General features: G+C 39.7%; 1 protein-coding gene across 1 annotated transcript in view; it reads right to left on the bottom strand.

The window, feature by feature from the left end:
* Window positions 1–12,940, bottom strand: part of LOC134536462 (paired box protein Pax-6-like) — a 164,717-nt gene that overhangs the window by 117,442 nt on the left and 34,335 nt on the right. The window contains exon 3 of the mRNA XM_063376180.1: window positions 10,790–10,792. Coding sequence (XP_063232250.1) covers window positions 10,790–10,792 — 3 coding nt within the window. The remainder of the gene's footprint in view (window positions 1–10,789; window positions 10,793–12,940) is intronic.

Here is a 12,940-nt window from a genome sequence, read left to right as displayed (position 1 = left end):
TTACAGTTTCCAGACGACTACAAGGACAACTACAACTACGACTACAAGGACAACGACTACGACTACAAGGACAACAACGACTATGACTACAAGGACAACAAAGACTACAAAGACAACGACTACAAGGACAGCGACTACAAGGACAACAACGACCACAACGACAAAAACGACCACAACGACAACAACGACTACAAGGACAACGACTACGACTACAAGGACAACAACGACTACGACTACAAGGACAACGTCTATGACTACAAGGACAACACAGACTACAAGGACAACGACTACAAGGACAACAACGACCACAAGGAAAACAACGACTACAAGGACAACGACTACAAGGACAACGACTACAAGGACAACGACTACAAGGACAACGACTACAAGGACAACGACTACAAGGACAACGACAAACACAGTAAGCTTCCCATGACAAAACAGGTGCGACAATTCGGGAACTGGCTTCTGTTCCTGCTATCAGGCACAAACAGACTATGCCCGAAGAATTGCATCATCAAAAAATTCCCCAGCGCACGAATCATTTAAAGAATGTAGGAATTTTTTAAATTTTCTGCCGTAGTCCACGTCGCCAGCGAGGTGTTAAATGGCATAGGTTAAACTGGCCCTCGGGACTAAGCGCAGGTCTTATGCAATCAGCAAATAAGCCTGCGCCATCTGCATCCCCAAGAAACTCACCCTTTCATTAATCTCCGAACCCTATAGGTTTTTTCCCTCTTCCCCCCCCCCCCCCCCCCACCAAGGCTCTTGTCGCTTCTGCCATCAGGCAAGCAACCCCTCTTCATGACGCCTGGCCGAGGTCAGGGTACAGGGGGTTGGCGAGAAGAACAGAGGGGGTTGCAAGACGGTTCGAAGCGGGGTAGAAACAACCCCCGCTGTCAATCTCATAAAGCGAACAAATCTCTAGAGCACACAATCGCTATAATTGCTCCAAAGCTTTTTTTTTCCTTTCCGTCACCGCCCTTTCAAACGCGTCTCCTGCTGAGATTTGATTCTGAAAATTCCATTGTTTGAGCACTTCGAGTTCGCCTTAAAAAAAGAAAGAGAGAGGGAAAAAAAACAATATCCCAGGATTTTTCGTTCTTATAGAAGTGTATTGATTCACATGTCATTTGAAAATGTAAAATCCGGTTTGGTTACTGGCGAAAAATGAGTCGGATATGAGAGAAATTAAGCATAAAAATTCCCCTAAATTCAAGCTTTTCTGTCACGATTAGTCTGCTGTGAGACTGATTGCATTTTTGGAAAAGTCGCAACTGTTTCGTCGTATAGTCTATTAATTAAGTTTCACATTTATTGGTTCTCAAAATGTGTACATTGTAAAAAAAATGTAATTTTACACCAAATGTTGTGTCAGAAGACTCCACCGACGTTAGTGAAATTTTACACTTACGTGTTTCGTGTATTTTTACTCTTGTGCTCAAATAGAATAATTTCAAATGTGTAAAAGTACAATTTCTATGGTTCGGTTAATATGTCATACCTGTTGGTAGGCCTATATTTTTACTCTGTGAAATATATTTTTTTAACGTGAATGCATGTTTTCTTTAACCACAACTGTCAATTAATTTTACAGTGTCGTTGAGTAAATTTACATTAACAATGAACTTGTTACTTGGTCCTACTTCCAAAAATATTTCATTATTTTATAGCTTTCAGCTGTTAAGATACAATGTGTATTTTCGAGTGATTATTAATTACATTTAATTGTTCACGTCAACGTTTTAAATTAACACTTAGGGGAGTATCGTACTAAAAATCCTTTCGGTTGTCAGTCTACCCTCTTAACACTGGACCATCGTGCAATCTAATAGAGCATGAAGTAATATGAATACCATTTTTCGTAACCTAATAAAAATTAAATGGGTTTTTGTCAGTATGAATTGTAAAATACTCTGTATGTTTTCAATTTCTTATACGTAAATTTACTTTGACAGATGTTTTGCACTTTTACAATGACGTGTTTGTTTACCTACAAGTACAGTGTAGTGGGAAAAAAAAAGGGGGGGGGGGGGTGTTGTCTGTAAAGTCGGTTCACGCACGATAATTTTTCGTGATAACGTCATAAGAAAACATTTATGAAACATTGCAAACTTTTTAATTTTCAAATATTATTTACAGTTTATGCTCATTAAATAAAAATAATTAGTTTAAATATAATCACGAACAATTAGTTAAAAAGCCCGTCTTAACCTGTTTGACATTATAGAAGATATTCTCGCACGGAGGATGGCTGGTTCTTGCACGCTCGGCTCAGGCGGAACGTGACAATGAGTCATGCTTTTTCGTGCGTGCAGCCAGCGTTCATCGATTTACAAGACGCTATCACGTCAAAAACAGGGCACTGATTAAGTTAACAATTGATGTATGTGCAATTTTATCTTAAGACTACAGCCAAATATGTAATTTAACACATTAGTTAATGTAACAAATGATGTGCCTATATTCGTGTTTTTTTACCGAAGCCTGTAGCACAATTTGGTTTTCTAGAAACATTTGTGTCGAATTACATTAACTGTTTTGATTTTTCAAAATAATACCAAAAACATTTTTTTCTAAGCCTTTATAAATTTTAAAATTTTTTTACACTGGAAACTATTTTTGTATTTTTACAAAGAAAATTATTGGAAACTCAGTTGTCAACTATGTCACTTGTAATTCTGCAAGGCAGGGCTTTGTGAAACTGCAAATGGTACAAAGCTCTCTCTTGCAATATTACAATTTAGGCTATGTCGTTGGCATCTGATTTCTTAAGGACTAGCCTCGTAAAAGAACAAGTTTTTTTTTACAGTACGATCCTTCTGTCAATAGCGTTGTGGTTTTCTGTGTTTGTTAACAAATACCGTGTGCAGTTTTGTGAGGGACATTTGGGAATTGGGAGCAACCAATTCTGCTTTTGAGAATTGTAAAATTTGACACGATGCACATGGCAAGAGAACGGAAAAAAATTCGCGGTTTCAATTCGCGGTAGGCTAAAATTAAAAACCTTTCAGTTGCTTTTGCTACTGGCTCACTGTTTATCTGGACGACTCTGGACCATTGAGAGGAGCTCAAACAAAGAAGTATCGAATCACAGGCAAGATAGTCGAGACGACTCCTAAGTCAGAATCGAATGAACTGGCGTTATTGGCCCTAGTATACAGATGAATGTGTAGTCTGTCCCGAAGGTCATCGATGCCGCGAATTTTTCCTTTCCCCGCACATGACACGTAGGTTACTTTAAAAAGCTTACTCTGTTTGATATGACACCTAAGTTATGTTTTCTTGATTAGTGTTCGTCTACGGTCGTATGTTGCTACATCTAAATTGTGTCGTCCCGAACTGTCTGGTTGTTTTTCAGCAGTTTTGTTTGTTTCGTCTGTTGTATTAAGTAATTCTTTGAATTTCTTTATGTATATTGTTTCTTCAGGTTTTAATATGTCACGATCTAGAGTTGCTTGGCTTCTGAGTGACAGCCGCGTCGAAGGTGAAGATTTAATCAACAATTCGGTTAACCTTCACGTGGCCGTCTTCAGGGAAGCAGTTACCTACTGCCGACAATGGCTGCGTAAGCCTTCGTAGCTTCTGTTATGATCTATAGGAATTATTTTTGACAATTGTTAGCCTTGGCTAGTCTTCTGTATTTTATAAGTACCGTCTTTCAAGTCTGTAGAACATACACTTAAATAAAAACGGGAAGTTTTGATTTTAAAGTCCCACTGATTGCACAATCTCGGTGCATCAAGACTACGCACCAGCAAAATCGGGACGCATATTTTCAACTTCATTTTGTGGGAAGGCAGATAAAACGATAACGCGTTACGAATTCAAGGCAACGCCATCTATTGGCGAAGTTCTAAACTAAACTGTTATTAGTGCCTTTAGTTCGCTAGCAGCCGCGAGCTTCATTAAGCGGATGGGTTTCGCCAAGGAGAAGGATAGGAAGTTATCAGAAATACTATATGACCGTGTGGTGTAAGTAAAATGAAACATGAAAATAAAAACTCGCAGAAGTGTCTAACAGACGTGATTGAGTAGAAAAGAATGTTTTATTTGCGTCTGTGATGCCTGCAATTTATTCGTCAGTCTTTGGCTTTCCTGCGGGTAATTTTGAAGTAGGCTCCAGGACTGTTTAACCACTAAATTACGTGCCACGAATTTGAGCTCACACGAATTTATCTCAGAGTAGTGATAAAACCTTCAAAAACTTGTTCGGTACGTATTAAACATTATTTTTTTCATTCCTTACGCGCGTTTGTCCACCGTATTCGAAAAACGGAACACGCGACCACCGGAATCCAACATGCAGTTTCTACATAGATCCAACGGACGTTCGATCTGAAATAGCGTCCATTAAAAATTCGTCACCGAGTCGTGCGTGTTACCTATGCATGCGCTGTATACACCTGTAATTAGGTTTGCAGTTACAACAAAAAGGGCGGGCCGGGGGGAGGGGGGGTGGGCACCTTCCCTGGGCGCAGGATGAGCGGATACATTTTCGTAGCGTTCAAAAAATGTAAAAAAATTCGAATAGAAAAAAAAACTATAGCCTTACAATAGTCTGACTACTAAAATTTCACTGATTATCAAAAACCATACTGGGGGTTGATAAAATTTGACTTAAAATTTTACAGATCCAAAAATAATTTACCAACACTGTATTTTATTTTTCTGTGAATTTGAAATCACACATATTTGTAAATTTGTACATTTACATGAAAGCAACTGTAACACTACAAAACAGTGTAAACAGTAATACTGGGTTAGGATTCTTTCCCGGGAATTAAAGCTCTGTGTTGTCCCAGTCCAGGTAATTTTGTAAACCGTTCTCTGAATAGCTTTCCAGTATTGATTGCGTACTTTAATTAGCAGAGTTTAGTTCAGTTATTGAAATTTAGATTATCTTTTCAATGGTACAAAAAAAATTGGTTGTCTGTAAAGTCGGTTTACGGACGATAGTTTAAAGTGACAACGTCATAACAAAACATTGATGAAATGATTGCATAGTTTTATGAATAAAATTGTATCATTTTTATTGAATTATCACTAGTTTGTATAGATACAAAGAAGGAGTGAAATGAAATCTAAAATTTAATTGGTAATTTTACTTTTATTTGCACTCATTAATTCAAATATGTTTATTACTTTAACGAAGAGATTATTTTAACTATAACTTTTGTTCATGTTTTCTATTTAACTTCTTCCACTCTGTGTTATTCTGTTAAGGATAGGACGATGATAGGAAAAGTAGAAAACGAATGGGAGTGTTTCAAGTTTAATGTGCCTCGAAAAAGTCAAATCGATGGTTGTTCCAATCGAGTGGAAGAGAGATAGATGCGGCGCAAGCGTACAACGAGCGTAACGGGAGAATGTGCGTTACGGGACACTTTTTAGTGCCTGCAGCCGGCTTTCATCGATTTATTAGACGTTGTCACGTCAAAAATTGTGCTTAAATGAAACGTCAATTAAAATATGAAAAAAATTCACGCGCCGATTTTCGTGAGAAATACACTCTGGTATATTATCTCGGAAAATAATATATGTGTGGTATTCAGAAGATAAACCATGGCCACGTGTGGCGCGAAGCCCCTGCACGTGTGCGTCGCGAACCGCAAAGTCGGCCATGGTTCGTTGTTGTAGAGACAGGGGTCGCGCCCGCGTGACCCCTGGGGCGATGCGGGGGTAATTGGATTGCTACCTGCGACTGATCGGTGCGTGCCTTTTGTTTCCCCCCCCCCCCCCCCTGTAAATACTCCCTCTACCTTCCTCCCCACCCTTCCACTTCCCTCCCCCCACCTCCCCCAACCCGGACGAAACTGCCTTTAACGCAACCCGGTTGCAGACGGCATGCCTTCAGGTGGCATGACGGCAGAGGCCTAGCTTGCCCTTGGTGAGGGAGGTTTGAAGGGGGGTGGTAAAGCACTGGAACAGGGAAAGGGGGGAGAGAATGGGAAATGATAGGCTTTTTTTTTTGTTTCTGACTATTGGCATTATTGACATCAGACTAACAGGCTCGCGGACGTTCCTTTGTCGCTTCACATTACGCTTCCTCCACCTATCCTCCTCCCACTACCCGGGACACGGTAAAAGCATCGATACAATTTTTGCTTTTTTGGTTATCTATTAGTTTATTATCTTTGAAAGATTTGTGCAATGGGAGTGCATGACTTGATGTAGGCCTTTGGACATACGCCATTGCTAAGCACATGTATGTCTGTAGAAGAAAACTACAAACAACCCAAAAGACAAAAACACAAATTAAGCAAAAAAAAAAAATTGCTTTTGTCAACAGGATATAAACACCACATAATATTCCATCACAGGAATATGGTCAACAAACAAAGAAAAACAAGAAAAATGGACTAACAGAACGACAAAACCCCCACAAGTGATGACAGCACAAAAATATTGAACCCAAAAAAAATTCAACACATTATTAGTTTACACTATTAATTTACTTTCTGAACCGATTACTTTTTCTACTCGATGCTTTTAAATCGTCATATGAGTTATTGTTAGATATGATATCCAGGGCGGTATTCCAAGACATTCGGGTAAGGTGGCGAATAAGCAGTAGCTTCTTGGGATACAACTGTAACCTAACTCGCAGGCCGTATTCCAGAACGTATCCAGACCCAATCCCTGTTAGGTAACGAAAGAGCGACCGTGTTTAATAAACTACGCCCTGCTCGAGGCTAGAAATTGATTTGAATGCATTCTTGCGGGCGTTTGGCAACCATCGATACATTTGCTACGACAAATAACCTACAGATAGCAGCACTATCGCGCGAATTAAATGGTACAAATTAAATTTTCACAAGTACTTTCAAAGTTGCGAATATATGTTTTTTATAACGATTATCGTGTACAGAATGTATTCCAGAAAATGTTTCGCTACCATCAAGTTCCATTTGGCACACCAACACGCTTGGTACGTCCCCCGATGATCATAAAAATGACTACATACGAGTTAATGGCACCCGATGCAATTAAGCTATCTGGACGAAAACAACTAAAAAGCGAGCTCTGCGCATGCGCGTAATTTTGGCAACAGAACGGCAACGGATGGGACACCTAAATCCGTTCCCTAAAAACAAGGTAGTGGCAGTGTCCTATCTTGCACTAGGAATGCTGTTAGGGTACAGGTGTAGCATATTCAACACCTAAACCCTTATTTTTTCTGTCTTGGAATACCGTCCTTGGTAGGCCTTTATTTTTTATTACACTTATGGGTAGAGATACGGAAATTTCGCGCATTAATTTAGTCGCAAGCTAGAATGCAAAGCATCACACTCTCGCACTGTGCTCATGATTGGACCGCAGTTATTTGGACACGCCCATCCACGACCGCGAGCCAACGATGCCCAGCCAGGAGAGTAGGAAGCGAATCAGGTGGTTCCATTTCAACAGAGACTAAATTTTCTCGCTAAGAAATCAACCAATGGGAAAGCTAACATGGGTTGAGCAAACCTATAACTTTGATTTCTACCCTGAGACCAGACGAGTCCTCGAAATTTCCGGATCCCTACTTATGGGTGTCCTGTTTTGAAGAATTACCCGAGTGTCGATAGTGAAAATATTTTACTTCGCACCTTCCAGACGACTCCTTTGCAGCGCCAGCTACTGGCGGTGGACTTCGTGACGTTGGAATTGCAGTCAGCGGGCTTCAAATGGCGGCCGGAACAATCGTGATATTTAGTAACCAACTAAACTGTAAATGTGACGGAAATATTCGTGTTGATTTGCAGATACTTGTAAAATTTGCACGGTTAACATGAAAGAAGTTCGCAGTAACACTGGGTTTGGATTTTCACCGGGGCATATTTATGCTTTGTGTTGTCCCAGAACCTCCAATAGTTTGAATGGCTTTCCACTGTTAACTGCGTTCATTAATAAGCAGAATAAAAAGAAATAAACTAAAATTATTTGATATTTGATTATCTTTTCCATGGTTTAAAAAAGTTGATGCTTGACTGTAACGTCAATTAAAATATAAAATCATGCGCGAATTTTCATAAAAAATATACTTTGTTTTATCTCTAAAAACGCAAAGCAATGGTCATGTGCCGTAGCTGTAATATTTCAAACTTTTTTGAGGCAACTGGTTTCCAAAGGAATCTTTTGTAAAAGTACAGAATTTGTTTGTTCTGTGTGCCACCTTGACTTATTTTGCGTGGACAGGCTAATCTACTTAAATTTATGAGGTTGACATAATATTTATTATTATCGTTTATCAACATCTACATTAATTTTAAATTTTCATTAATTTTTTTCCCCTGTAAATTGAATTTATGGTTAATTTCAGGCGAAAGAACAAGCACAATTCAGTGGAATCAGTAACTCAAGAACATGCTGAAGCTACCATTTTTATATCTTTATATACTTTGGAAATATTGGTAACTGTAAGTAATCTCGGTTTAAAATAATACGTTTCTTAATAAACACGCATTACGCGTAAACGTTATTACTCCACGTTGTAATGTGTTAAGGAAATTCATTTTTACGTATAATTATAACTGTATCTTTGTAATAGTTTGAAATATCACAATAAAATAAATACTAAATTAATAATTAAATAGTTTTCTTAAACAAGTTTGAATTTAAAGTCAATTGCCTATGCAATTTTTTTTTATTTAAAGCGTTTCGTGTAGCCTGACATTAAAAAAAATGTTTTTAATGTTCTATTTTTTTGTTTAGGTATTTAATTTGCTAACAAGGGAAAAAATCTTATATGTATCACATGCATGTCAATGTCGTATGTTTGTGTTCATGCCCGTTTCTGAAATCAACAAAACGTAACTTTTGGACACATCGAAAACACGTATCGCGTTCCATTAAGTTCGCTTAATGGCGCGTTATTTTTTTTTTTCGCAACGGGCAGTCTTGCGCGAACCTGGAAACTTTCCTCCGTTCGTAACGTTGAAATACGCGCAGTTACGTCTTTGCCACGCCCCGCGCTTAGCCCGCCGACCAGACTTCAGCCCATTCAGCGAGGACCGTTACACACGCCGCGACAGACGCCGGCTTCTGTCCGCTGAGCTCGTTAATGCGTCCCTATAAATATGGCGTTGTCCCTATAAATATGGTGGTGGAAAAAAGGAAGTTTGGGGGGGGGGGGGGGGGTTAAGGAAGAGGGGAGGACCATTGACCAATCCGGCGCCCGGTAAAGACGTTCATAAACGATCCTCTTTCTGTGCGAGGGGCGACACTTTTAACGACCCCAGCGTCGACTGTAATGGCTTGTGTGTGAAAGGGCGTAAAAAAAAAGAAAATCAAGTTTATCGCTGGGTGCTGTCACAACTTAGAAACACAGAACTTAGAAACACACAGATAGAATTTTCTAGTTATGACAGTTCTAAGTTTTGACTTTCTATGTAATGACGTTCCTAAGTTGTGTGTTCCGCCATGTGTTTCTAAGTAAGGACAGTTCTAAGTGGGTTTCTATATATTTATAGTTCTACGTTACGAAATTCTAAGTTATGAAAGTTCTAAGTTGTGTGTTTCTAAGTTGTGATGTTTCCAAGTTATGATTGTTTAAGTTATAATATTTTTAAGCTGCATGTTTCAGCGTTGTGCGTTTCTAAGGTGTGTGTTTCTAAGTTATGGCCGTTCTAAGGTGTGTTTCTAAGTTATGGCAGTTCTAAGGTGTGTGTTTCTAAGTTATGGCAGTTCTAAGGTATATGTTTCTAAATTATGATCGTTCCCACTTATGACAGTTCTAAGTTATGTGGTTTTTTTTTTCAAGAATTCTCAGTTATGACTGTTCTAAGTTGTAATATTTTTTCGAGTTATGTGGGGATCCCGTTTCTCGTCCGAGGCAGGGTCTGCATGGATGGAACGGGACTGACACTCACAGCAGCCGGCTGTCCTACCAGAGGCATAGACCTGTCGTTCCGGCCAGCCTGGAGATTGTGTGACGTGAGGTGGGATGGGTTATGGAGGAGAGAAGGAATGAATTGGTGTGGGGACGGGAGTACCCCGAGAAAACCCACAGGCCACGGCAACGTCCGCCACGGTTCCCACTTGCGAAAATCCGGGTTCGACGCCGCCCAGAATCGAAGCTGATAGCTTCGGAGGGAGGCGAGTGTTCTGACAACTCGACCACCGGTTTGGTGGTGTTGGGAAGGGGGAAGGGGGGGGAGGTGAGATAACCATTTTTCAAAATAAAAAATTATTTCATGGTCGTAGTTCTTATGGCATATTGCTAGAGACCTGTAAAATTCGCGATTTAAAATCCCTAGAGGATAGACTCCATGATCCTCTATGCAATCGTGCAAATTACATCTGCTGATTGGTTACCGACTCGTAACACCTGTTGACTGGAATGATCGTGATTCGCTAATTCTTCTGTTAAAGATTTTTCATTGGCCCAGAGTCCTTCAGATAAACTGTGGACCAATCACTGAAGCAAAATAATGTCAAAAGTATTTGGACTCTATCCTATAGCGAAATGAATCCCCGAATTTTACAGGTCTCTACATATTACAGCGTTGAAATACCGACAACATTTTTTTTTCCATTCGTAAGAAGAGCAGTTGCACCCAGATTACACCCTTCCCCCTTTTTTACCCAATCCAACGGGATACCTCCTTGGACTTGTTCTTAGATGCATTTACCTCTTCTTTTTCAGACTGCTTCACTATTACAAATTGCAATAAACTTACGGACTTTTCAACGAACGAATAAACGAAAGAGTTCGAGATAGTTAAGGGAATGGAAAAATTCGCGGTTTCAGTGACCTCTAGGATAGACCCTACGATCCTCTATGCACTCGTCGGGGAAATAACACCTGCTCATTGGCTACTGACTCGTGACACCTGTTAGCTGGGATGCTTGTGATTCGATACTTCTTTTGTTGAGGGTTTTTCATTGTCCCAGAGTTATTCAGGTCAACTGTAGTACAATCACTGAAGCGTAGGGCTATGCATATTTCGCGAAAAGAAACCAAGGCTAGCTGAAAGTTAAAACACTGTAGCATTGTCTGTATTCCGTGATTGGGTGAGTTTCTTTCAGGTACATGTCTACTGTTAAAACACCAGTCACAGTAAGTCAGTGCGGAAGGCCGGAAGCAAACGCCTCCTGAGTGACTCGGTCAAATAAGGCAACGACTTCTCTCGCAGACGGCCGTCAGTCGCAAGGAAGAAACTGTTGAAGCGGTTATATCTTGTTGCAGTCTAATAGGAGTTCAGATTTATTCGCGAAAAATGCCTGCCCCTTCTGAAGCGGCGTGAAGGTGAACGAGTTTGGAGTCTAGCCACTCGCGGAATGAATCCGCGATTTTTTTCCCCGGTCTCTGGAGATCACTATGGACTGGAAAAATTCGCGGATTCAATGACCTCCAAGATAGACTCTACAGTCCTCTACACGTATCACATGCTCATTGGCCACTCGCATGCGAGAACGTATCAGCTGGGTAGCTCGAGATTCGTCAATCTATCGGTTGAGGGTTTCTGATTGTTCCAGAGTCTTTCAGGCGAACTGTGAGCCGATTGCAGGAGCAACACAAAGTTATATATGTTTCGATTCTAGCCTATCAAGAAACGAATCCGAGAATTTTTCCGATCTCTAGAGATAACACATTAGTAGAGACCTGAAAATTCGCGGGTTCATTTTGTGTTATGCTAAAATTCAAATAATTATACCTTATCGCTGCTTCTGTCATTGGTTCACTGTTAATCTGGAGGACTGAGGGCCAATTAGAGACCCTCACTCATAGAAGTGCCGAATCACAGGCTACCCAGTCGAGAAGACTCACAAGTCAGCAGCCAATGAACAGTTGGCATTTGCCCGAGTGTGTAGAGGATATTGGAGTCTATCCTGGAGGTCATTGAACCCGCGAATTTTTCCGGTCTCTACACATTAGTGGATTTTCAAAGACAATGATATTGTGACTATTGACAGTGTTATTACATTTGTAGTCATTCCCAAATACGAATTTAATACTTAATGCTAATGTTTTTAAAAAGGAAAGTATTTATAGCAGCACGTTACTATTAATTATATAATACTATTGTTTGGCACAGAAAAATATTAAAAACAATTTATTTTTCCGCCTAAAATCGGTTGAAACCAAAACATTGGATATCTTTCGGTTCCCAGTTACAGTTTTATTTGTTACTGGTTAGCAACTGAGAACTGGCTATAAGGACTACAAATCTATTTCAACATGCATCTGATACGTGTGTGGATAAGACTACAAGGAGCTGTCACAAATACTATGAGTTTATGCTATTAGTAGAGACCTGCAAAATTCGCGGTTTCGATGGCCTTCGGGATAGATTGCACATACCCCTGTACACTCGGGCAAATAACGCAAGTTCATTGGCTGCCAACTTGTAAGTCGTCTCAGCTGATTTGTCTGTGATTCGATCCTTCTTTGGTTGAGGGTTTATAACTGGTTGAGATTCGTCCAGATGAACAGTAAGCCAATAGCAAAATCATCTAAGAGGTATATGTGATTGAATTCTAGCCTATCACCGAATGAATCCGCGAATTTTGCAGGTCTCTAGCTATTAGAGGTTCCTATTAAATATGAATAAACATTTCCTCATTTGGATGAAAATTAAAAGGTTTTTCGACTATGTGAAAATATTTGCAGCAACGGAGAACTGCAGTTAGTTTACGCGGGGGGGAAAATATGACATTGACTCGAAATTTTTTCTTTTACTATCTATTTATCGAAAACGTCAGAATAACACATACAACGTAGTGAAAAATTAGCAATTTTTTTGTATCAAAATCTTAGTAATTGACTACGTAATATGTTAGGCAGATACGTTAAGTCATTTATTAATTGAAACAGTTTTAGCTTTTCGATGTTATCACGTTGTTACTATAGTAAACTAAACCCGCGTTCTCAGAACGACGTAGTAATTTTTTTTCTTCGGATTGCCATTGCTTATCTTGTGTTTCCAAAGCATATTCCAACTTTATGAGGTTG

Source organism: Bacillus rossius, chromosome 11 (genome assembly GCF_032445375.1).
Source record: "Bacillus rossius redtenbacheri isolate Brsri chromosome 11, Brsri_v3, whole genome shotgun sequence".
Lineage (NCBI taxonomy): Eukaryota > Metazoa > Arthropoda > Insecta > Phasmatodea > Bacillidae > Bacillus > Bacillus rossius.
Note: the sequence above shows the minus strand (reverse complement) of the source record. Positions and strands in the feature narration are given on the sequence as shown.